At 43.0% G+C, this 27,098-nt stretch overlaps 1 protein-coding gene across 1 annotated transcript; it reads left to right on the plus strand.

Annotated features, from left to right (window-relative positions):
- Positions 1-75: 75 nt before the first annotated feature.
- Positions 76-27,008, plus strand: LOC123991557 (papilin-like). The gene is made up of 13 exons (XM_046293183.1): positions 76-340; positions 431-493; positions 4,323-4,432; positions 5,040-5,100; positions 5,290-5,392; positions 5,508-5,638; positions 5,878-6,186; positions 13,166-13,342; positions 13,632-13,782; positions 13,988-14,062; positions 24,993-25,140; positions 26,113-26,191; positions 26,535-27,008. The coding sequence occupies exons 2-13, from the start codon at positions 437-439 to the stop codon at positions 26,838-26,840; spliced, it is 1,707 nt and encodes a 568-aa protein (XP_046149139.1). The 5' UTR covers positions 76-340; positions 431-436; the 3' UTR covers positions 26,841-27,008.
- Positions 27,009-27,098: the final 90 nt, after the last annotated feature.

The raw sequence follows: 27,098 nt of genomic DNA on the forward strand, positions 1-27,098 counted from the left end.
GAACAAAGTGATGGGGGAAATCAAAGTGATGGGGAAGGAACAAAGTGATGGGGAAAGGAACAAAGTGATGGGGGAAATCCAAGTGGAAAGGAACAAAGTGATGGGGGAAATCCAAGTGGAAAGGAACAAAGTGAATTGAATTTTAAAAAATGTTAATTTCATGCAAGGAGTTACTTGTAACCGGACACCTGTACTATATATAGCTAACAGCTCTGAGAGCTGGGAAGTTAAAAGGGCTGATAACTGAGTGTCAGTCGGCTTCCTGTTTCCTGGGCGAGTGCACATCCTTCTGGGACTCTGAGCAAGAGGAGTGGATTTGAACTACAGAGATCTTGACAAGGTACGATAGAATGATGATCATATTTTCTATAGTATTTTGGACATTTTTGCAAATGTTTAGGCACCTTTGTATTTTTCCTATCCTCTGCAGGTAAACATGAACATCCTACTGGTCCTGGTTCCTCTGCAGTTACTGGCTGTACCATCACTTTCTGTGAGTGCTACTTATTTCATTTGATGTGTTGCTTGGGTTTTAAAAAACATACAGGGGAATAATGATTAGTGAGAAAGTTACAGACTCACCAATACCATCCCCTCCCACCTCAAAAATGCTAACATCCCTTGTTATTGTATTTGATTTTTGATTTTGTTTTACTACCCTGTTGCCCATAGCACAGGGTAGTACTGAACACATTATTAAGAAACACTATCTTACCTCTGAAGTTGCTACAGATTTTATTGAGTGTCAGACCAATACTCCACCACCTATTCTGCCTTCCTCTTGTGATTATTTAGTTGATAACTTTAATAGCAAAATATGGGTAACTGTTGATGCCATGACTCCAGTAAAGTTGAAAAGGGCCACAGCCAAACGGAGAGGCTCTTGGATGAGTGATGAAACTAATCAATTAAAGAGGAGTTGCAAAAGTGGAGAAAGTCAAAGTTACAGGTCCATTATGATATTCTGAGAGAGCAAATTGGCATATATAACAAGGCAATTAGAAATGCCAGACGGGCTCATTTTCTAACTTGGATCACTAACAATCAGTTTAATTAGAGAGTGCTCTTCTCAACCATTGATGGCCTGATAAATCCTAACCCCTGCAAACCTATGTGAAGTTTCCTCCACATCTAAATATGATGAGTTTGTGGCATATTTCAGAGATAAAATAACCAACATTAGGCTGGGTATCAGTTAAGATCTGATGAGAAGTTTGATGATATGTCCTCTAACCTAGCACGCAAAGACACTACGGATTTATTTTCCCTGGTGGACACAGACATGCTCAGGAAAGTGATATCACAACTTAAGTCTTCTACCAGCCTTCTCGATCCTATCCCCACCACCTTCTTCAAAACTGTTTTGAATTGCATATCTGAAAAATGCAAGCTATTGTTACAGGCATTTTCCCCTGAGATAAAGATAAGATAAAATACCAACTAAAAAACCTAGGTGTTATTTTAGATTCTGAACTCCATTTCAAATCACACATTAGGAATGTGACCAAAATAGTTTTTTACCACATGAGGAACATTGCCGAGGTGCAACCATTTCTCTCTCAGGCTGATACAGAGAGATTCATCCATGCTTTTATTACAAGCAGGCTTGACTATTATAATGCTTTTCTGTCTGGTTTACCCAAGAAAGTAATTTGTCAACTGTAAAACATACAGAATGCTGCAGCATGGGTAGTGACCGAGACCAGACTGAGCGCACACACCACTGGTTTTAAGGTCTCTGCCCTGTAAAACATACAGAATGCTGCAGCATGGGTAGTGACCGAGACCAGACTGAGCGCACACACCACTGGTTTTAAGGTCTCTGCCCTGTAAAACATACAGAATGCTGCAGCATGGGTAGTGACCGAGACCAGACTGAGCGCACACACCACTGGTTTTAAGGTCTCTGCACTGTAAAACATACAGAATGCTGCAGCATGGGTAGTGACCGAGACCAGACTGAGCGCACACACCACTGGTTTTAAGGTCTCTGCACTGTAAAACATACAGAATTCTGCAGCATGGGTAGTGACCGAGACCAGACTGAGATCACACATTACACCGGTTTTAAGGTCTCTGTACTGGCTGCCTGTGAGTTTTAGAATTCATTTTAAGATTATTCTATTGGTTTTTAAATCAATCCAGGATTGTGCATCCCAATACATGTTAGACATGCTTTTTAAGTTATGTACCCAGTAGGTCCCTCAGGTCCTCCGGAACTGGCTTTTTAAACTATCCAAATGCCTTGGACCAAGAGGCATGGAGAGGCAGCCTTTAGTTATTATGCCCCCAGCCTCTGGAATACCCTGCCAGAGAACCTGAGGGGGACCAAGAGGCATGGAGAGACAGCCTTTAGTTATTATGCCCCCAGCCTCTGGAATAACCTGCCAGAGAACCTGAGGGGGTCTGAAACTGTGAACATATTAAAACACATTTTTAGATTTGCTTTTCCTCTGGGTGCTTTTTAGTTCAGTTTGTCATTATTTTGTTTTTTTATCTCGTGTTTTTTTTGTGTAGTAAATTATTTCAGCTTTATTTTCATTGTTTTTTTAAAACTATTTTTTTTCCCTGTAAAGCACATTGCGTTGATGTATAAATAAAGCTTGACTTCATTTGATTTGATGGTGAGAGGTTAGCATGTCTTGGGGGTTTGATATTTGTGCTTCTGTAACTTTCTCACTCATCATTATTCTCAATTCGTTTAAGGCTAATATGTAATCAAGGTAGCATCCACAATAACGTAGAAGTGTTTAGAAACATATTCTGTTCTTATTTACAATAAAAGTGACCCCAAAATGACAATACATTATTCACCATTAATTTCTATTGAACACAAAATAATCTGAAACACAACCAAAACAAACAGCAAATGCATTCAACAAGTTTGTAGTCACAAGCTAAACCATGAGCTTGATGTAATCATTGCATGCTAGGAATATGGGAACAAACACTTAACATTTAACTATACTGAACAAAAATATAAATACAAAATATAAAGTGTTGGTTTCATGTGCTGAAATAAAAGATCCCAGAAATGTTCCATATTTTCCAGAAATGTTTCCAGAAATGTTGTGCACAAATTTGCATTTCTCCTTTGCCAAGATAATCCATCTACCTGACAAGTGTGGCATATCAAGAAGCCGATTTAACAGCATGATCATTACACAGGCGCACCTTGTGCTGGGGACAATAAAAGGCCACTCTAGAATGTGCAGTTTTGTCACACAACACAATGCCACAGATGTCTCAAGTTTTCAGAGATCGTGCAATTAGCATAGTGACTGCAAGAATGTCCAACCTCCAACGTCGTTTGGAGAATTTGGCAGTACGTCCAGCTGGCCTCACAACCGCAAACCACGTGTAACCACGCCAGCCCAGGACCTCCTCAACCGCAAACCACGTGTAACCACGCCAGCCCAGGACCTCCACATCCAGCTTATTCACTTATGGGATCGTCTGAGAACAGCCACCCAGACAGCTGATGAAACTGAGGAGTATTTATGTCTGTTATAAAGCCCTTTTGTGAGGAAAGACTCTGATTGGCTGGGCCTGGACAACCCATGGCTGTGCCCCTGCTCAGTCATGTGAAATCCATAGGTTAGGGCCTAATGAATTTATTTCAATTGACTGATTTCCTTATATGAACTGTGTAAATCAGTAAAATCGTTGAAATTATTGCATGTTGGTTTATATCTTTGTTCAGTTAAATACACATAAGTGATTTTTTGGCCAATACTTTTGGAGGGCTGTCCCAAAAGTTCAAAAAGTGCTGTAATTTAAAACAGTTCACCCGATATGGATGAAAATACCCTCAAATTAAAGCTGACTATCCGTACTTTAACCTCATGATCATTGTAACATTTAAAATCCAAAGTGCTGGAGTACAGAGCCAAAACAAACAAAAGAATGTGTCGCTTTCCCAACACTGTTGGAGCTCCCTATATATCAATGTTATAAAAAGCAGATTTTCAGTGTGGTCCTCAAGGGAAGACAACAAAAACAAACCGGAAATACATGAGATGATCTAATACTACTACGCAATACACCAACATGCATTTAAAACACCAATAATACAACACAACTCATGTCATTACACATTAAAGGCACACAGTCATATTTTGTTTACGAAAACAGCTGGAATGTGGGGATTTTATATCGTTACCATACTGGTGTGTAAAAGGTTTGTGTAATGATATGTAATTGTTTGTGGTGAGAGGATGTTTTCCACTTGCTATTCTGGTGTATACTTACCGAGTACTGTGTTTACTGTCGGATTATGGCGTTTGGTGTGCTCACTGCTGTTATTTATATTTATGTTCCAGCTAACGGCACCCAGCAATGACTACTGGGGGGAATACGGAACCTTTGGGCCATGCAGCCGCCCCTGTGGCACTGGAGTAGCCATGAGGACCAGGCAATGTATTACTGCAAGGTAAAAAAAAAATGAATGTGAGAGAGTGTGTGTGTGTGAGATGGAGAGAGAGATAAAAGAGAGAGACAGACAGAGAAAGAGAGAGTGTGAGAGAGGGAGAGAAAGAGAGAGAGAGAAAAGAGAGGTGGAGAGAAAGAGAGAGAGAGAAAAAAGAGAGGCAGAGAGAGAGAGAGAACAGAGAGAACAGAGAGAGACAGAGAAAGAGAGAGTTGAGAGAGTGTGAGAGAGGGAGAGAGAGAGGCAGAGAAAGAGAGAGAGACAGAGAAATAGAGAGTTGAGAGAGTTGAGAGAGAGAGAGAGAGAGAGAGAGAGAGAGAGAGAGAGAGAGAGAGAGAGAGAGAGAGAGAGAGAGAGAGAGAGAGAGAGAGAGAGAGAGAGAGAGAGAGAGAGAGAGAGAGAGAGGCAGAGAAAGAGAGAGACAGAGAAATAGACAGTTGAGAGAGTGTGAGAGAGGGAGAGAGAGAGAGGCAGAGAAAGAGAGAGACAGAGAAAGAGAGAGTTGAGAGAGTGTGAGAGAGGGAGAGAGAGAGAGACAGAGAAAGAGAGAGCTGAGAGAGTGTGTGTATGAGGATTGTATGTCTTTCTGACTCTCCTCTTTGATTTGCAGGACAGACGGAGGAAACAACTGCGTGGGATCTTCAAAATCTTACCGCACCTGTAATACGCAGGTACACACACACACACACACACACACACACACACACACACACACACACACACACACACACACACACACACACACACACACACACACACACACACACACACACACACACACACACACACACACACACACACACACACAACCCCCCCCCCAATGAAAACACCAACAGAATGAGATTGTATGTTCCATGCAGGCATGTCCCGTGGGTTCCAGGGATATCCGCGAGGAGCAGTGTGCCCAGTTTAATAGGATGGACTTCCAGAGTAAACGATACACCTGGCTGCCTTACCATGGAGGTGCAATGGGAATGACATGCAAATTATAAAGTGTAATATTTCACTGTGGGTTATTACCCATATACTCATTATACATACATGAAGAATGACTAATGTTTGCTGTTTACCTGTGAAGCGTCTAACCCATGTGAGCTGAACTGCGTCCCCCGTGGAGAGAACTTCTTCTACAGACACAGGCCTGCCGTGGTGGACGGGACACCCTGCTATGTGGGGCGCAGTGACATCTGTATCGCAGGCATCTGCAGGGTATTAGTACTTACCTTATATCCTTCTTTTTATTCCACATTTAATAGTTCAACATGCCATGCACACACACACACACACACACACACACACACACACACACACACACACACACACACACACACACACACACACACACACACACACACACACACACACACACACACACAGACACACATACGCATGCACACACACATACATACACACTCATATTGTCTTAATCTGCGTTATCTGATACCTAGGCGGTGATCAACGAAGAGATCCTCGGCATGGACCGTGACGTGGTGCCGGCCCATCCCGCTCCTGCCGCCAACTTGCGCCATCGCGAGTCCCTCGCGTACGCCTACACATACAGCGCCTGGTCCGAGTGCTCAGCCCCCTGCAACGGAGGCACACAGCACCGCAGTGTACAGTGCATGGTCCAGGACTCGACGGCGCCCCACGTGGTGGATGACTCTTACTGCGACTCCCAGGGACTACCCAGGCCGGCCAGCCAGCAGGCCTGCAACCAGCAGCAGTGTGCCGAGTACAGTGTTTCTAGCTACAGTGTGGTGGGTACTGGGTACTGGGTAGCTACAGTGTGGTGGGTACTGGGTAGCTACAGTGTGGGGGGTACTGGGTAGCTACAGTGTGGTGAGTACTGGGTAGCTACAGTGTGGGGGGTACTGGGTAGCTACAGTGTGGTGGGTACTGGGTAGCTACAGTGTGGTGGGTACTGGGTACTGGGTACTGGGTAGCTACAGTGTGGTGGGTACTGGGTACTGGGTAGCTACAGTGTGGTGGGTACTGGGTACTGGGTAGCTACAGTGTGGGGGGGTACTGGGTACTGGGTACTGGGTAGCTACAGTGTGGTGGGTACTGGGTAGCTACAGTGTGGTGGGTACTGGGTACTGGGTAGCTGCAGTGTTGTGGGTACTGGGTAGCTACAGTGTAGTGAGTACTGGGTACTGGGTAGCTACTGTGTGGTGGGTACTGGGTACTGGGTAGCTACAGTGTGGTGAGTACTGGGTACTGGGTAGCTGCAGTGTTGTGGGTACTGGGTAGCTACAGTGTGGGGAGTACTGGGTAGCTACAGTGTGGTGGGTACTGGGTACTGGGTAGCTACAGTGTGGTGGGTACTGGGTACTGGGTACTGGGTAGCTACAGTGTGGTGGGTACTGGGTAGCTACAGTGTGGTGAGTACTGGGTAGCTACAGTGTGGTGGGTACTGGGTACTGGGTAGCTACAGTGTGGTGGGTACTGGGTACTGGGTAGCTACAGTGTGGTGGGTACTGGGTACTGGGTAGCTACAGTGTGGTGGGTACTGGGTACTGGGTACTGGGTAGCTACAGTGTGGTGGGTACTGGGTACTGGGTAGCTACAGTGTGGTGAGTACTGGGTAGCTACAGTGTGGTGAGTACTGGGTACTGGGTAGCTACAGTGTGGTGAGTACTGGGTACTGGGTAGCTACAGTGTGGTGAGTACTGCGTAGCTACAGTGTAGTGACTACTGGGTAGCTACAGTGTGGTGAGTACTGGATAGCTACAGTGTGGTGGGTACTGGATAGCTACAGTGTGGTGGGTACTGGGTAGCTGCAGTGTGGTGAGTACTGGGTACTGGGTACTGGGTAGCTACAGTGTGATGAGTACTGGGTAGCTACAGTGTGGTGAGTACTGGGTAGCTACAGTGTGGTGGGTACTGGGTAGCTACAGTGTGGTGGGTACTGGGTAGCTACAGTGTGGTGAGTACTGGGTAGCTACAGTGTGGTGGGTACTGGGTACTGGGTAGCTACAGTGTGGTGAGTACTGGGTAGCTACAGTGTGGTGAGTACTGGGTACTGGGTAGCTACAGTGTGGTGAGTACTGGGTACTGGGTAGCTACAGTGTGGTGGGTACTGGGTACTGGGTAGCTACAGTGTGGTGAGTACTGGGTAGCTACAGTGTGGTGAGTACTGGGTACTGGGTACTGTGTAGCTACAGTGTGGTGAGTACTGGGTAGCTACAGTGTGGTGGGTACTGGGTAGCTACAGTGTGGTGAGTACTGGATAGCTACAGTGTGGTGGGTACTGGGTAGCTACAGTGTGGTGAGTACTGGGTAGCTACAGTGTGGTGGGTACTGGGTAACTACAGTGTGGTGAGTACTGGGTAGCTGCAGTGTGGTGAAAACTGGGTAGCTACAGTGTGGTGAGTACTGGGTAGCTACAGTGTGGTGAGTACTGGGTACTGGGTAGCTACAGTGTAGCTACAGTGTGGTGAGTACTGGGTACTGGGTACTGTGTAGCTACAGTGTGGTGAGTACTGGGTAGCTACAGTGTGGTGGGTACTGGGTAGCTACAGTGTGGTGAGTACTGGGTAGCTACAGTGTGGTGGGTACTGGGTAGCTACAGTGTGGTGAGTACTGGGTAGCTACAGTGTGGTGGGTACTGGGTAACTACAGTGTAGTGAGTACTGGGTAGCTGCAGTGTGGTGAGTACTGGGTAGCTACAGTGTGGTGAGTACTGGGTAGCTACAGTGTGGTGAGTACTGGTGTAGCTACAGTGTGGTGGGTACTGGGTAGCTACAGTGTGGTGGGTACTGTACTGGGTAGCTACAGTGTGGTGGTACTGGGTAGCTACAGTGTGGTGAGTACTGGGTAGCTACAGTGGTGGTGTAGCTACAGTGTGGTGGGGGTACAGTGGGTGGGTACTGCTACAGTGTGGTGGGTACTGGGTAGCTACAGTGTGGTGGGTACTGGGTAGCTACAGTGTGGTGGGTACTGGGTAGCTACAGTGTGGTGGGTACTGGGTAGCTACAGTGTGGTGGGTACTGGGTAGCTACAGTGTGGTGGGTACTGGGTAGCTACAGTGGGTGGGTACTGGGTAGCTACAGTGTGGTGAGTACTGGGTAGCTACAGTGTGGTGAGTACTGGGTAGCTACAGTGTGGTACTGGGTACTGTGGTGAGCTACAGTGTGGTGGGTACTGGGTAGCTACAGTGTGGTGGGTACTGGGTAGCTACAGTGTGGTGGGTACTGGGTACTGGGTACTGGGTAGCTACAGTGTGGTGGGTACTGGGTACTGGGTAGCTACAGTGTGGTGGGTACTGGGTAGCTACAGTGTGGGGGGTACTGGGTAGCTACAGTGTGGTGAGTACTGGGTAGCTACAGTGTGGGGGGTACTGGGTAGCTACAGTGTGGTGGGTACTGGGTAGCTACAGTGTGGTGGGTACTGGGTACTGGGTACTGGGTAGCTACAGTGTGGTGGGTACTGGGTACTGGGTAGCTACAGTGTGGTGGGTACTGGGTACTGGGTAGCTACAGTGTGGGGGGGTACTGGGTACTGGGTACTGGGTAGCTACAGTGTGGTGGGTACTGGGTAGCTACAGTGTGGTGGGTACTGGGTACTGGGTAGCTGCAGTGTTGTGGGTACTGGGTAGCTACAGTGTAGTGAGTACTGGGTACTGGGTAGCTACTGTGTGGTGGGTACTGGGTACTGGGTAGCTACAGTGTGGTGAGTACTGGGTACTGGGTAGCTGCAGTGTGGTGGGTACTGGGTAGCTACAGTGTGGGGAGTACTGGGTAGCTACAGTGTGGTGGGTACTGGGTACTGGGTAGCTACAGTGTGGTGGGTACAGGGTACTGGGTACTGGGTAGCTACAGTGTGGTGGGTACTGGGTAGCTACAGTGTGGTGAGTACTGGGTAGCTACAGTGTGGTGGGTACTGGGTACTGGGTAGCTACAGTGTGGTGGGTACTGGGTACTGGGTAGCTACAGTGTGGTGGGTACTGGGTACTGGGTAGCTACAGTGTGGTGGGTACTGGGTACTGGGTAGCTACAGTGTGGTGGGTACTGGGTACTGGGTAGCTACAGTGTGGTGAGTACTGGGTAGCTACAGTGTGGTGAGTACTGGGTACTGGGTAGCTACAGTGTGGTGAGTACTGGGTACTGGGTAGCTACAGTGTGGTGAGTACTGCGTAGCTACAGTGTAGTGACTACTGGGTAGCTACAGTGTGGTGAGTACTGGATAGCTACAGTGTGGTGGGTACTGGATAGCCACAGTGTGGTGGGTACTGGGTAGCTGCAGTGTGGTGAGTACTGGGTACTGGGTACTGGGTAGCTACAGTGTGATGAGTACTGGGTAGCTACAGTGTGGTGAGTACTGGGTAGCTACAGTGTGGTGGGTACTGGGTAGCTACAGTGTGGTGGGTACTGGGTAGCTACAGTGTGGTGAGTACTGGGTAGCTACAGTGTGGTGGGTACTGGGTGTGGGGCTACAGTGTGGTGAGTACTGGGTAGCTACAGTGTGGTGAGTACTGGGTACTGGGTAGCTACAGTGTGGTGAGTACTGGGTACTGGGTAGCTACAGTGTGGTGGGTACTGGGTACTGGGTAGCTACAGTGTGGTGAGTACTGGGTAGCTACAGTGTGGTGAGTACTGGGTACTGGGTACTGTGTAGCTACAGTGTGGTGAGTACTGGGTAGCTGGGGTGGGTACTGGGTAGCTACAGTGTGGTGAGTACTGGGTAGCTACAGTGTGGTGGGTACTGGGTAGCTACAGTGTGGTGGGTACTGGGTAGCTACAGTGTGGTGAAACTGGGTAGCTACAGTGTGGTGGGTACTGGGTAGCTACAGTGTGGTGGGTACTGGGTAGCTACAGTGTGGTGAGTACTGGGTAGCTACAGTGTGGTGGGTACTGGGTAGCTACAGTGTGGTGAGTACTGGGTAGCTGGTGTGGGATACTGGGTAGCTACAGTGTGGTGGGTACTGGGTAGCTACAGTGTGGTGGGTACTGGGTAGCTACAGTGTGGTGGGTACTGGGTGCTTGTGGTGGGTACTGGGTAGCTACAGTGTGGTGGGTACTGGGTAGCTACAGTGTGGTGAGTACTGGGTAGCTAGTGTGGGGGGTACTGTAGCTACAGTGTGGTGGGTACTGGGTAGGGGTACTGGGTAGCTGTGGTGGGTACTGGGTAGCTACTGTGGTGGGTACTGGGTACTGGGTACTGGGTAGTGTGTGGTGGGTACTGGGTACTGGGTAGCTACAGTGTGTGGGTGGGTACTGGGTAGCTACAGTGTGGGGGTACTGGGTACTGGGTCCTGGTAGCTACAGTGTGGTGGGTACTGGGTAGCTACAGTGTGGTGGGTACTGGGTACTGGGTAGCTGCAGTGTTGTGGGTACTGGGTAGCTACAGTGTGGTGGTACTGGGTACTGGTACTAGCTACAGTGTGGTGGGTACTGGGTACTGGGTAGCTACAGTGTGGTGAGTACTGGGTACTGGGTAGCTGCAGTGTTGTGGGTACTGGGTAGCTACAGTGTAGTACTGGGTAGCTACAGTGTGGTGGGTACTGGGTACTGGGTAGCTACAGTGTGGTGGGTACTGGGTACTGGGTACTGGGTAGCTGTGTGGTGGGTACTGGGTAGCTACAGTGGGTGAGTACTGGGTAGCTACAGTGTGGTGGGTACTGGGTACTGGGTAGCTACAGTGTGGTGGGTACTGGGTACTGGGTAGCTACAGTGTGGTGGGTACTGGGTACTGGGTAGCTACAGTGTGGTGGGTACTGGGTACTGGGTACTGGGTAGCTACAGTGTGGTGGGTACTGGGTACTGGCTACAGTGTGGTGAGTACTGGGTAGCTACAGTGTGGTGAGTACTGGGTACTGGGTAGCTACAGTGTGGTGAGTACTGGGTACTGGGTAGCTACAGTGTGGTGGGTACTGGAGCTACAGTGTAGTGACTACTGGGTAGCTACAGTGTGGTGAGTACTGGATAGCTACAGTGTGGTGGGTACTGGGTATAGCTACAGTGTGGTGGGTACTGGGTAGCTGCAGTGTGGTGAGTACTGGGTACTGGGTACTGCTACAGTGTGATGAGTACTGGGTAGCTACAGTGTGGTGAGTACTGGGTAGCTACAGTGGGTGGGTACTGGGTAGCTACAGTGTGGTGGGTACTGGGTAGCTACAGTGTGGTGAGTACTGGGTAGCTACAGTGTGGTGGGTACTGGGTACTGGGTAGCTACAGTGTGGTGAGTACTGGGTAGCTACAGTGTGGTGAGTACTGGGTAGCTACAGTGTGGTGAGTACTGGGTACTGGGTAGCTACAGTGTGGTGGGTACTGGGTGGGTAGCTACAGTGTGGTGAGTACTGGGTAGCTGGGTAGCAGTGTGGTGAGTACTGGGTAGCTACAGTGTGGTGAGTACTGGGTAGCTGTGTGGTGAGTACTGGGTAGCTACAGTGTGGTGAGTACTGGGTAGCTACAGTGTGGTGGTACTGGGTAGCTACAGTGTGGTACAGTGTGAGTACTGGGTACTGGGTACTGTGTAGCTACAGTGTGGTGAGTACTGGGTAGCTACAGTGTGGTGGGTAGTACTGGGTAGCTACAGTGTGGTGAGTACTGGATAGCTACAGTGTGGTGGGTACTGGGTAGCTACAGTGTGGTGAGTACTGGGCTAGCTACAGTGTGGTGAGTACTGGGTAGCTACAGTGTGGTGGGTACTGGGTAACTACAGTGTAGTGAGTACTGGGTAGCTGCAGTGTGGTGAGTACTGGGTAGCTACAGTGTGGTGAGTACTGGGTAGCTACAGTGTGGTGAGTACTGGGTAGCTACAGTGTGGTGGGTACTGGGTAGCTACAGTGTGGTGGGTACTGGGTAGCTACAGTGTGGTGAGTACTGGGTAGCTACAGTGTGGTGGGTACTGGGTAGCTACAGTGTGGTGGGTACTGGGTAGCTACAGTGTGGTGAGTACTGGGTAGCTACAGTGTGGTGAGTACTGGGTAGCTACAGTGTGGTGGGTACTGGGTAGCTACAGTGTGGTGGGTACTGTGTAGCTACAGTGTGGTGGGTACTGGGTAGCTACAGTGTGGTGAGTACTGGGTAGCTACAGTGTGGTGGGTACTGGGTAGCTACAGTGTGGTGGGTACTGGGTAGCTACAGTGTGGTGGGTACTGGGTAGCTACAGTGTGGTGGGTACTGGGTAGCTACAGTGTGGTGAGTACTGGGTAGCTACAGTGTGGTGGGTACTGGGTAGCTACAGTGTGGTGAGTACTGGGTAGCTACAGTGTGGTGGGTACTGGGTAGCTACAGTGTGGTGAGTACTGGGTAGCTACAGTGTGGTGAGTACTGGGTAGCTACAGTGTGGTGGGTACTGGGTAGCTACAGTGTGGTGGGTACTGGGTACTGGGTAGCTACAGTTTGGTGAGTACTGGGTAGCTACAGTGTGGTGAGTACTGGGTAGCTACAGTGTGGTGGGTACTGGGTACTGGGTAGCTACAGTGTGGTGGGTACTGGGTACTGGGTAGCTACAGTGTGGTGGGTACTGGGTACTGGGTAGCTACAGTTTGGTGAGTACTGGGTACCGGGTACCAGTATAGAGTCAACATTAACAGTATAACAGAGGGTAGATTAGGAGAGTGTTTCCCAAACCTCTCTGTCAACAAGATGTATCTGTTGGTACGCAAAATCATGTTCAATATACTGTACCTCTCCACTGTACTAACCAACTACAGTGTCGCCACAGAATGATTTTCAGATTGCAGATTTTGTTTTGCCGCTAAATACCCTAATTGATATGTCCAATGTCCAGTGCTCAGTGAGCTGTGGTGATGGCCAGCAGACCAGGGAGGTGTTCTGTGTGGGGGCGGGAGGAGAGCGCCTTGGGGAGCAGGCCTGTAGCGGTCTGGCACGCCCACCCACAGTCCAGGCCTGCCGCAAACTAGCCTGCCATACCCACATCAGCTGGCATGTCAATGACTTCGGACTGGTGAGAGAGAGATTTTCTTTCTTATTGGGTCAAAATCATACATTACAAAGCACTTTAAAAAACATACATAAACAATGAGAGAGTGAGATACTTTTGACAGACTACAGTACACTCTTATGTATCCTCTCATCTTTCCATACTTTTCTTTGTTTTTTGTCACTCTCTCCCTCTCTATCCTGTTCTCTCTCACTGTCCTCTCCCTTCTTCTCTGTCCCTCTCTACCCTTCTTTCCTGCTCTCTCTCATTGTCCTCTCCCTCTCTCTCTCTGTCCCTCTCCTTGTCCCTATAGTGCTCTAAGAAGTGTGGTGGGGGGGTGCGTGAGAGAAGGGTGGTGTGTATGGACATAGAACAGAACCCACATGCGGAGGACAGATGTTCCCCCCACGTCAGACCCCCCACTGTGGAGCACTGTAACACCCACACCTGTCATGAAGCCCAGAGTGAGTCCAATCCCTGTGTGTGTGTGTGTGTGTGTGTGTGTGTGTGTGTGTGTGTGTGTGTGTGTGTGTGTGTGTGTGTGTGTGTGTGTGTGTGTGTGTGTGTGTGTGTGTGTGTGTGTGTGTGTGTGTGTGTGTGTGTGTGTGTGTGTGTGTGTGTGTGTGTGTGTGTGTGTTTCTGTTCATCCTTGTCTCTCTCTGTATGCAGTAGGTGTACCAAGTGTCCATGACCCAAGAGGACATGATGGAACTCTGAGAGGATTTGTGCCTTACGACCCTTCAGGTGTGTGTGTCAGTTTGTGTGTGAAATTATAATCATCCTTGTGCGTAGACTGTCTTGGGATAATTCAAGTAGAGACAGATATAGCTTACCATTTCTTTCTCACTCATTTCTCACTTTAACAAATCAGAGTTGACCATGAGACTATCTATCCTCAGGTTAAAACACACTTCTCTGAAGAGTTGTTCTCCCTGCAAGCCTTAATGATCCAAACAGTTCTGTTTTTCAAATCCTTTTTTTTCTACAGACTGTCCAATCAGCAAGTTACAAGTGACCAAATGGGATTTGTGCATGTTCAGACAGCAGTCATTTCCTGACATAGCTATGCTAGTTGTCATAGTAACGGTGTGTGCACAGTGGTGTAAGTTGATTGGTGGTGGTCAGTTAAAGCTGCTGAGGGGAGGGTCGGCTCATAATAAGGTCTGGAATGGCATCAAACACCTGGAAAACCATAGGTTTCATGTATTTGATACCATTCCACCTATTCCACTCCAGCCATTAACACGAGCCCGTCCTCCCACATTAAGGTGACACCAACCTCCTGTGGTGGTGGTAGTGGTGCTAAAACACGCTTCTCTCATGGTACATACTGTATGTCCCAGTCCTCCCTGTCTAGACCAAAGGTATCCAACTCTGACCCTACGAGGTCTGGATCCTGCTGGGTTTCTCTTCTACCTGATAACTAATTGTACCCACCTGGTGTCCCAGGTCTGAATCAGTCCAGGAACTAGCTTTGAGTTCCAGAGTTGAATTTGAGCGGTCTAGGCAGTGTTGTAATCCATCAAAATCATAGCTACATATATACAATACAGGTTCCACTTGCCAAACTGGTAGACCTATATCTAAAAAATATACTGTCTAGCTAAACATACCTACCACTACTAAATATACTGTCTAGCTAAACATACCTACCACTTCCAAATATACTGTCTAGCTAAACATACCTACCACTACTAAATATACTGTCTAGCTAAACATACCTACCACTACTAAATAAATATACTGTCTAGCTAAACATACCTAACACTACTAAATATACTGTCTAGCTAAACATACCTACCACTACGAAATATACTGTCTAGCTAAACATACCTTCCACTACTAAATATACTGTCTAGATAAACATACCTACCACTACTAAATATACTGTCTCGCTAAACATACCTACCACTACTAAATATACTGTCTAGCTAAACATACCTACCACTACTAAATAAATATACTGTCTAGCTAAACATACCTACCACTACTAAATATACTGTCTAGCTAAACATACATACCACTACTAAATATACTGTCTAGCTAAACATAACTATCACTACTATTAAACATACCTACCACTACTAAATATACTGTCTAGCTAAACATAACTATCACTACTATTAAACATACCTACCACTACTAAATATACTATACAGCTAAACATAACTACCACTACTAAATATACTGTCTAGCTAAACATAACTATCACTACTATTAAACATACCTACCACTACGAAATATACTGTCTAGCTAAACATACCTACCACTACTATTAAACATACCTACCACCACTAAATATACTGTCTAGCTAAACATACCTACCACTACGAAATATACTGTCTAGCTAAACATACCTACCACTACTATTAAACATACCTACCACCACTAAATATACTGTCTAGCTAAACATACCTACCACTACGAAATATACTGTCTAGCTAAACATACCTACCACTACTATTAAACATACCTACCACCACTAAATATACTGTCTAGCTAAACATACCTACCACCACTAAATATACTGTCTAGCTAAACATACCTACCACTACGAAATATACTGTCTAGCTAAACATACCTACCACTACGAAATATACTGTCTAGCTAAACATACCTACCACTACTATTAAACATACCTACCACCACTAAATATACTGTCTAGCTAAACATACCTACCACCACTAAATATACTGTCTAGCTAAACATACCTACCACTACGAAATATACTGTCTAGCTAAACATACCTACCACTACTATTAAACATACCTACCACCACTAAATATACTGTCTAGCTAAACATACCTACCACCACTAAATATACTGTCTAGCTAAACATACCTACCACCACTAAATATACTGTCTAGCTAAACATACCTACCACTACTAAATATACTGTCTAGCTAAACATACCTACCACTACTATTAAACATACCTACCACCACTAAATATACTGTCTAGCTAAACATACCTACCACTACGAAATATACTGTCTAGCTAAACATACCTACCACTACTATTAAACATACCTACCACCACTAAATATACTGTCTAGCTAAACATACCTACCACTACTAAATATACTGTCTAGCTAAACATACCTACCACCACTAAATATACTGTCTAGCTAAACATACCTACCACTACTAAATATACTGTCTAGCTAAACATACCTACCACTACTATTAAACATACCTACCACTACTAAATATACTGTCTAGCTAAACATACCTACCACTACTATTAAACATACCTACCACTACTAAATATACTGTCTAGCTAAACATAACTACCACCACTAAATATACTGTCTAGCTAAACATACCTACCACTACTAAATATACTGTCTAGCTAAACATACCTACCACTACTAAATATACTGTCTAGCTAAACGTAACTATCACTACTATTAAACATACCTACCACTACTAAATATACTATACAGCTAAACATACCTACCACTACTAAATATACTGTCTAGCTAAACATACATACCATTAAACATACCTACCACCACTAAATATACTGTCTAGCTAAACATACCTACCACCACTAAATATACTGTCTAGCTAAACATACCTACCACTAAATATACTGTCTAAAAACATACCTACTAAATATACTGTCTAGCTAAACATACCTACCACTACTAAATATACTGTCTAGCTAAACATACCTACCATACCTACTAAATATACTGTCTAGCTAAACATACCTACCACTACTATTAAACATACCTACCACCACTAAATATACTGTCTAGCTAAACATACCTACCACTACTAAATATACTGTCTAGCTAAACATACCTACCACTACTATTAAACATACCTACCACCACTAAATATACTGTCTAGCTAAACATACCTACCACTACGAAATATACTGTCTAGCTAAACATACCTACCACTACTATTAAACATACCTACCACCACTAAATATACTGTCTAGCTAAACATACCTACCACTACTAAATATACTGTCTAGCTAAACATACCTACCACCACTAAATATACTGTCTAGCTAAACATACCTACCACTACTAAATATACTGTCTAGCTAAACATACCTACCACTACTATTAAACATACCTACCACTACTAAATATACTGTCTAGCTAAACATACCTACCACTACTATTAAACATACCTACCACTACTAAATATACTGTCTAGCTAAACATACCTACCACCACTAAATATACTGTCTAGCTAAATATACCTACCACTACTAAATATACTGTCTAGCTAAACATACCTACCACTACTATTAAACATACCTACCACTACTAAATATACTGTCTAGCTAAACATACCTACCACCACTAAATATACTGTCTAGCTAAACATACCTACCACCACTAAATATACTGTCTAGCTAAACATACATACCACTACTAAATATACTGTCTAGCTAAACATACCTACCACTACTAAATATACTGTCTAGCTAAACATAACTATCACTACTATTAAACATACCTACCATTACTAAATATACTGTCTAGCTAAACATACCTACCACCACTAAATATACTGTCTAGCTAAACATACCTACCACTACTAAATATACTGTCTAGCTAAACATACCTACCACTACTAAATATACTGTCTAGCTAAACATACCTACCACTACTAAATATACTGTCTAGCTAAACATTACATACCACTACTAAATATACTGTCTAGCTAAACATAACTATCACTACTATTAAACATACCTACCACTACTAAATATACTGTCTAGCTAAACATAACTATCACTACTATTAAACATACCTACCACTACTAAATATACTGTCTAGCTAAACATACATACCACTACGAAATATACTGTCTAGCTAAACATACCTACCACCACTAAATATACTGTCTAGCTAAACATACCTACCACTACTATTAAACATACCTACCACCACTAAATATACTGTCTAGCTAAACATACCTACCACCACTAAATATACTGTCTAGCTAAACATACCTACCACTACTATTAAACATACCTACCACCACTAAATATACTGTCTAGCTAAACATACCTACCACCACTAAATATACTGTCTAGCTAAACATACCTACCACCACTAAATATACTGTCTAGCTAAACATACCTACCACTACTAAATATACTGTCTAGCTAAACATACCTACCACTACTAAATATACTGTCTAGCTAAACATACCTACCACTACTAAATATACTGTCTAGCTAAACATACCTACCACTACTATTAAACATACCTACCACCACTAAATATACTGTCTAGCTAAACATACCTACCACTACTAAATATACTGTCTAGCTAAACATACCTACCACTACTATTAAACATACCTACCACCACTAAATATACTGTCTAGCTAAACATACCTACCACTACTAAAACATATACTGTCTAGCTAAACATACCTACCACCACTAAATATACTGTCTAGCTAAACATACCTACCACTACTAAATATACTGTCTAGCTAAACATACCTACCACTACTATTAAACATACCTACCACTACTAAATATACTGTCTAGCTAAACATACCTACCACTACTATTAAACATACCTACCACTACTAAATATACTGTCTAGCTAAACATAACTACCACCACTAAATATACTGTCTAGCTAAACATACCTACCACTACTAAATATACTGTCTAGCTAAACATACCTACCACTACTAAATATACTGTCTAGCTAAACATACCTACCACTACTATTAAACATACCTACCACCACTAAATATACTGTCTAGCTAAACATACCTACCACTACGAAATATACTGTCTAGCTAAACATACCTACCACTACTATTAAACATACCTACCACCACTAAATATACTGTCTAGCTAAACATACCTACCACTACTAAATATACTGTCTAGCTAAACATACCTACCACCACTAAATATACTGTCTAGCTAAACATACCTACCACTACTAAATATACTGTCTAGCTAAACATACCTACCACTACTATTAAACATACCTACCACTACTAAATATACTGTCTAGCTAAACATACCTACCACTACTATTAAACATACCTACCACTACTAAATATACTGTCTAGCTAAACATACCTACCACCACTAAATATACTGTCTAGCTAAACATACCTACCACTACTAAATATACTGTCTAGCTAAACATACCTACCACTACTATTAAACATACCTACCACTACTAAATATACTGTCTAGCTAAACATACCTACCACCACTAAATATACTGTCTAGCTAAACATACCTACCACCACTAAATATACTGTCTAGCTAAACATACATACCACTACTAAATATACTGTCTAGCTAAACATACCTACCACTACTAAATATACTGTCTAGCTAAACATACCTACCACTACGAAATATACTGTCTAGCTAAACATACCTACCACCACTAAATATACTGTCTAGCTAAACATACCTACCACCACTAAATATACTGTCTAGCTAAACATACCTACCACTACTAAATATACTGTCTAGCTAAACATACCTACCACTACTATTAAACATACCTACCACCACTAAATATACTGTCTAGCTAAACATACCTACCACTACTATTAAACATACCTACCACCACTAAATATACTGTCTAGCTAAACATACCTACCACTACGAAATATACTGTCTAGCTAAACATACCTACCACTACTATTAAACATACCTACCACCACTAAATATACTGTCTAGCTAAACATACCTACCACCACTAAATATACTGTCTAGCTAAACATACCTACCACTACTAAATATACTGTCTAGCTAAACATACCTACCACCACTAAATATACTGTCTAGCTAAACATACCTACCTCTACGAAATATACTGTCTAGCTAAACATACCTACCACTACTATTAAACATACCTACCACCACTAAATATACTGTCTAGCTAAACATACCTACCACTACTAAATATACTGTCTAGCTAAACATACCTACCACCACTAAATATACTGTCTAGCTAAACATACCTACCACTACTAAATATACTGTCTAGCTAAACATACCTACCACTACTATTAAACATACCTACCACTACTAAATATACTGTCTAGCTAAACATACCTACCACTACTATTAAACATACCTACCACTACTAAATATACTGTCTAGCTAAACATACCTACCACCACTAAATATACTGTCTAGCTAAATATACCTACCACTACTAAATATACTGTCTAGCTAAACATACCTACCACTACTATTAAACATACCTACCACTACTAAATATACTGTCTAGCTAAACATAACTACCACCACTAAATATACTGTCTAGCTAAACATACCTACCACCACTAAATATACTGTCTAGCTAAACATACATACCACTACTAAATATACTGTCTAGCTAAACATACCTACCACTACTAAATATACTGTCTAGCTAAACATAACTATCACTACTATTAAACATACCTACCATTACTAAATATACTGTCTAGCTAAACATACCTACCACCACTAAATATACTGTCTAGCTAAACATACCTACCACTACTAAATATACTGTCTAGCTAAACATACCTACCACTACTAAATATACTGTCTAGCTAAACATACCTACCACTACTAAATATACTGTCTAGCTAAACATACATACCACTACTAAATATACTGTCTAGCTAAACATAACTATCACTACTATTAAACATACCTACCACTACTAAATATACTGTCTAGCTAAACATAACTATCACTACTATTAAACATACCTACCACTACTAAATATACTGTCTAGCTAAACATACATACCACTACGAAATATACTGTCTAGCTAAACATACCTACCACCACTAAATATACTGTCTAGCTAAACATACCTACCACTACTATTAAACATACCTACCACCACTAAATATACTGTCTAGCTAAACATACCTACCACCACTAAATATACTGTCTAGCTAAACATACCTACCACTACTATTAAACATACCTACCACCACTAAATATACTGTCTAGCTAAACATACCTACCACCACTAAATATACTGTCTAGCTAAACATACCTACCACCACTAAATATACTGTCTAGCTAAACATACCTACCACTACTAAATATACTGTCTAGCTAAACATACCTACCACTACTAAATATACTGTCTAGCTAAACATACCTACCACTACTAAATATACTGTCTAGCTAAACATACCTACCACTACTATTAAACATACCTACCACCACTAAATATACTGTCTAGCTAAACATACCTACCACTACGAAATATACTGTCTAGCTAAACATACCTACCACTACTATTAAACATACCTACCACCACTAAATATACTGTCTAGCTAAACATACCTACCACTACTAAATATACTGTCTAGCTAAACATACCTACCACCACTAAATATACTGTCTAGCTAAACATACCTACCACTACTAAATATACTGTCTAGCTAAACATACCTACCACTACTATTAAACATACCTACCACTACTAAATATACTGTCTAGCTAAACATACCTACCACTACTATTAAACATACCTACCACTACTAAATATACTGTCTAGCTAAACATAACTACCACCACTAAATATACTGTCTAGCTAAACATACCTACCACTACTAAATATACTGTCTAGCTAAACATACCTACCACTACTAAATATACTGTCTAGCTAAACATAACTATCACTACTATTAAACATACCTACCACTACTAAATATACTATACAGCTAAACATACCTACCACTACTAAATATACTGTCTAGCTAAACATACATACCACTACTATTAAACATACCTACCACCACTAAATATACTGTCTAGCTAAACATACCTACCACTACGAAATATACTGTCTAGCTAAACATACCTACCACCACTAAATATACTGTCTAGCTAAACATACCTACCACCACTAAATATACTGTGTAGCTAAACATACCTACCACTACTAAATATACTGTCTAGCTAAACATACCTACCACTACTATTAAACATACCTACCACCACTAAATATACTGTCTAGCTAAACATACCTACCACTACTATTAAACATACCTACCACCACTAAATATACTGTCTAGCTAAACATACCTACCACTACGAAATATACTGTCTAGCTAAACATACCTACCACTACTATTAAACATACCTACCACCACTAAATATACTGTCTAGCTAAACTACTAGCTAAACATACCTACACCACTAAATATACTGTCTAGCTAAACATACCTACCACTACTAAATATACTGTCAAGCTAAACATACCTACCACTACTATTAAACATACCTACCACCACTAAATATACTGTCTAGCTAAACATACCTACCACTACGAAATATACTGTCTAGCTAAACATACCTACCACTACTATTAAACATACCTACCACCACTAAATATACTGTCTAGCTAAACATACCTACCACTACTAAATATACTGTCTAGCTAAACATACCTACCACCACTAAATATACTGTCTAGCTAAACATACCTACCACTACTAAATATACTGTCTAGCTAAACATACCTACCACTACTATTAAACATATCTACCACTACTAAATATACTGTCTAGCTAAACATACCTACCACTACTATTAAACATACCTACCACTACTAAATATACTGTCTAGCTAAACATACCTACCACTACTAAATATACTGTCTAGCTAAACATACCTACCACTACTAAATATACTGTCTAGCTAAACATACCTACCACTACTAAATATACTGTCTAGCTAAACATACATACCACTACTAAATATACTGTCTAGCTAAACATAACTATCACTACTATTAAACATACCTACCACTACTAAATATACTGTCTAGCTAAACATAACTATCACTACTATTAAACATACCTACCACTACTAAATATACTGTCTAGCTAAACATACATACCACTACGAAATATACTGTCTAGCTAAACATACCTACCACCACTAAATATACTGTCTAGCTAAACATACCTACCACCACTAAATATACTGTCTAGCTAAACATACCTACCACCACTAAATATACTGTCTAGCTAAACATACCTACCACCACTAAATATACTGTCTAGCTAAACATACCTACCACTTCCAAATATACTGTCTAGCTAAACATACCTACCACTTCCAAATATACTGTCTAGCTAAACATACCTACCACTTCCAAATATACTGTCTAGCTAAACATACCTACCACTTCCAAATATACTGTCTAGCTAAACATACCTACCACCACTAAATATACTGTCTAGCTAAACATACCTACCACTACTAAATATACTGTCTAGCTAAACATACCTACCACTACTATTAAACATACCTACCACCACTAAATATACTGTCTAGCTAAACATACCTACCACCACTAAATATACTGTCTAGCTAAACATACCTACCACTACTATTAAACATACCTACCACCACTAAATATACTGTCTAGCTAAACATACCTACCACCACTAAATATACTGTCTAGCTAAACATACCTACCACTACTAAATATACTGTCTAGCTAAACATACCTACCACTACTAAATATACTGTCTAGCTAAACATACCTACCACTACTAAATATACTGTCTAGCTAAACATAACTATCACTACTATTAAACATACCTACCACTACTAAATATACTGTCTAGCTAAACATAACTATCACTACTATTAAACATACCTACCACTACTAAATATACTGTCTAGCTAAACATAACTATCACTACTATTAAACATACCTACCACTACTAAATATACTGTCTAGCTAAACATAACTATCACTACAATTAAACATACCTACCATTACTAAATATACTATACAGCTAAACATACCTACCACTACTATTAAACATACCTACCATTACTAAATATACTATACAGCTAAACATACCTACCACTACTATTAAACATACCTACCACTACTAAATATACTGTCAAGCTAAACATACATACCACTACTATTAAACATACCTACCACTACTAAATATACTGTCTAGCTAAACATACCTACCACTACTATTAAACATACCTACCACTACTAAATATACTGTCAAGCTAAACATACATACCACTACTATTAAACATACCTACCACTACTAAATATACTATACAGCTAAACATAACTATCACTACTATTAAACATACCTACCATTACTAAATATACTATACAGCTAAACATACCTACCACGCCGAAATGTACGATAGCAAAAAATAAACACACCCAGTTGTAAATATTCTCAACATGCTCATTGTTACCCGGGTGGGTATTTTGGTTTTGTATATGTACTTCAAGTATAATATAGAGTTCAGGTGGGCCTTCGTACCTCACCAAACAAAGGAAAGGAGGGTTGATCAATGACAAAAATCACGAGAAGGGCTTACAAAGAAAAACTTCCAAAAGGGCTAATTTGAGGTGAAAAGGAGTTGTGGTAATCCACAAAGAAAAGGCAGAGATGTATTTATTTTATGCTCATTTTAATCCATTGTACAGGATGCAAACAGACGACTGACGTTTCAACGTCAAATTAACGTCTTCCTCAGAGTGAAAACCCCCCAAATCTCTGCCTTTCTTTGTGGAGCGCTCCAACTCCTTTTATCTTGAATGAGTCCTTTTGGAAGTTTGCCTTGGTAATCCACTCTCATTAAGGAGAGGCTATTTTTATACATTATGTAAACATGTGACCTTATGTGTGTTTGCTCTCTTTAGCCACTAACACAGTGTATGACCCTTACTCCACCACCGTGGTTGGTCCCCACTGTGCCCAGTCATACTATGGCTGCTGCCCAGACGGCCACACATCCGCTGGTGGGCATAGAGGAGAGGGCTGTCCCACAGATGACTGTGAGCGCACCCGGTAAGACTTTGGGTCTGTTCAGTACGGCACAACGTTACAGAACATTACAAAACGTTCAGATAGAGATAGCGTTGTGTTGAACACACATGGTACAAAGATGTTGATTGTGACAAAAAGGTATGTTACTTGCAGTCCAACTAGTGACTTTCAACTCGATGGCCTATATTAGGGCTGCCCAACCCTCTTCCTGGAGACCTACTGTCCTGTGGGTTTTCAGTACAACCCTCTTCCTGGAGACCTACTGTCCTGTGGGTTTTCAGTCCAACCCTCATCCTGGAGATCTACTGTCCTGTTGGTTTTCCGTCCAACCCTAATTTAACGTATCTGATTCAGCTAGTTAACGTCTTGTTGAGCAGCTAATTAGTAGAATCAGGTGTGTTAAATTAGGGTTGGACGGAAAACCAACAGGACAGTAGGTCTCCAGGAAGAGGGTTGTACTGAAAACCCACAGGACAGTAGGTCTCCAGGAAGAGGGTTGGACTGAAAACCTACAGGACAGTAGGTCTCCAGGAAGAGGGTTGGACAGAAAGCCTACAGGAAGAGGGTTGGACTGAAAACCAACACGAAGAGGTTTGGACTGAAAACCAACAGGAAGATGGTTGAACTGAAAACCAACATGAAGAGGGTTGGACTGAAAGCCAACAGGAAGAGGGTTGGACTGAAAGCCAACAGGAAGAGGGTTGGACTGAAAACCAACAGGAAGAGGTTTGGGCTGAAAGCCTACAGGAAGAGGGTTGGACTGAATTCCTACGGAAAGAGGGTTGGACTGAAAACCAACAGGAAGAGGGTTGGACTGAAAACCAACAGGAAGAGGGTTGGACTGAAAACCAACAGGAAGAAGGTTGGGCAGCCCTGGCCTATATGGGATGCCGTCCGTGTTTCTGTCTCACCTGTCCTTGTGTGTGCCTGTCTATACCAGCTACCTGTTGGTTTGTTTTCTATATCTTACCTGTGTGTGTGTCTGGTTGTCAGGTACGGCTGCTGTCTGGATGGCGTGACTACTGCTCAGGGTCATGGAAGGGCAGGATGTGCTGATAACCAACCACGTGTGGTAAGAGCTGCTACCACCCATTATACCAGAGTGGCGCAGCGGTCTAAGAAACTGTATCTCAGTGCTAGAGGCATCACTACAAACACCCTGGTTCAAATCCTGGCTGTATCACAACCGTCCGTGATTGGGAGTCCCATAGGGCGGTGCACAATGGGCCCAGCGTCGTCATGGGTTTGGCCGGTGTAGGCCGTCATTGTAAATAAGAATTTGTACTTAAACTGACTTGCCTAATTAAATAAAAGTTAAATATATATATATGTCATACTGTCTGTCTGCCTGTCTTTCTGTATATATGTCTCTCTTGTGTGTGCGTGTGTCTGACTTTCTCTCTCTCTCTCTGCAGGACCACTCTGCCCCGGCTTATGCTCAGTCCGGCCATATGTGCTCCCTGTCACGTGACGATGGATCCTGTGCCAACTGGACATCCCGCTTCTACTACAACTCAGCCACTGGCAGCTGCACTCAGTTCTGGTATGGCGGTTGCCATGGCAACGCCAACAACTTTGTGTCCAGGGACGTTTGCCAGAGGGAGTGTGGCGGCGCCGTCGTGACACCACGACAGGCATCCCCACCCGCACGGTCTGGCATGAGAGTAAGGGTGGGCGCGAGGGCGAGGGCGAGTGCGAGGGCATACCGCGCCCGGTCTTAAGAGACACAGGATGAATGTGTTTCAGTCATACAAACACCATACAGAGGAAAGGAAAGATATTAAGTTTTCCATATAATACTTCATATGTGAACAAATGTCTTTCAAAATCTGACCTGCAACATTTCTCTGTGCTTTCTGTCATTGTTGATATCAATAAACTGAACTGAACAAATCTGTTGTATCATGTTATCCTTCTTCTTGTGTCATATATTTTTATTTACTTTTTACACTTGAAGAGTGGCCCCAGTTTATCACTGG

This window comes from Oncorhynchus gorbuscha, linkage group LG12, assembly GCF_021184085.1.
Source record: "Oncorhynchus gorbuscha isolate QuinsamMale2020 ecotype Even-year linkage group LG12, OgorEven_v1.0, whole genome shotgun sequence".
Lineage (NCBI taxonomy): Eukaryota > Metazoa > Chordata > Actinopteri > Salmoniformes > Salmonidae > Oncorhynchus > Oncorhynchus gorbuscha.

What these genes read in the sequence shown, in the direction of transcription:
- LOC123991557 (XM_046293183.1), top strand. Translation starts at nt 437, where the DNA reads ATGAACATCCTACTGGTCCTGGTTCCTCTGCAGTTACTGGCTGTACCA. An exon ending in CTGGCTGCCTTACCATGGAG is followed by an intron (nt 5,393 to 5,507) that starts GTGCAATGGGAA and finishes TTACCTGTGAAG; the next exon opens with CGTCTAACCCATGTGAGCTG. An exon ending in GTGTTTCTAGCTACAGTGTG is followed by an intron (nt 6,187 to 13,165) that starts GTGGGTACTGGG and finishes TCCAATGTCCAG; the next exon opens with TGCTCAGTGAGCTGTGGTGA.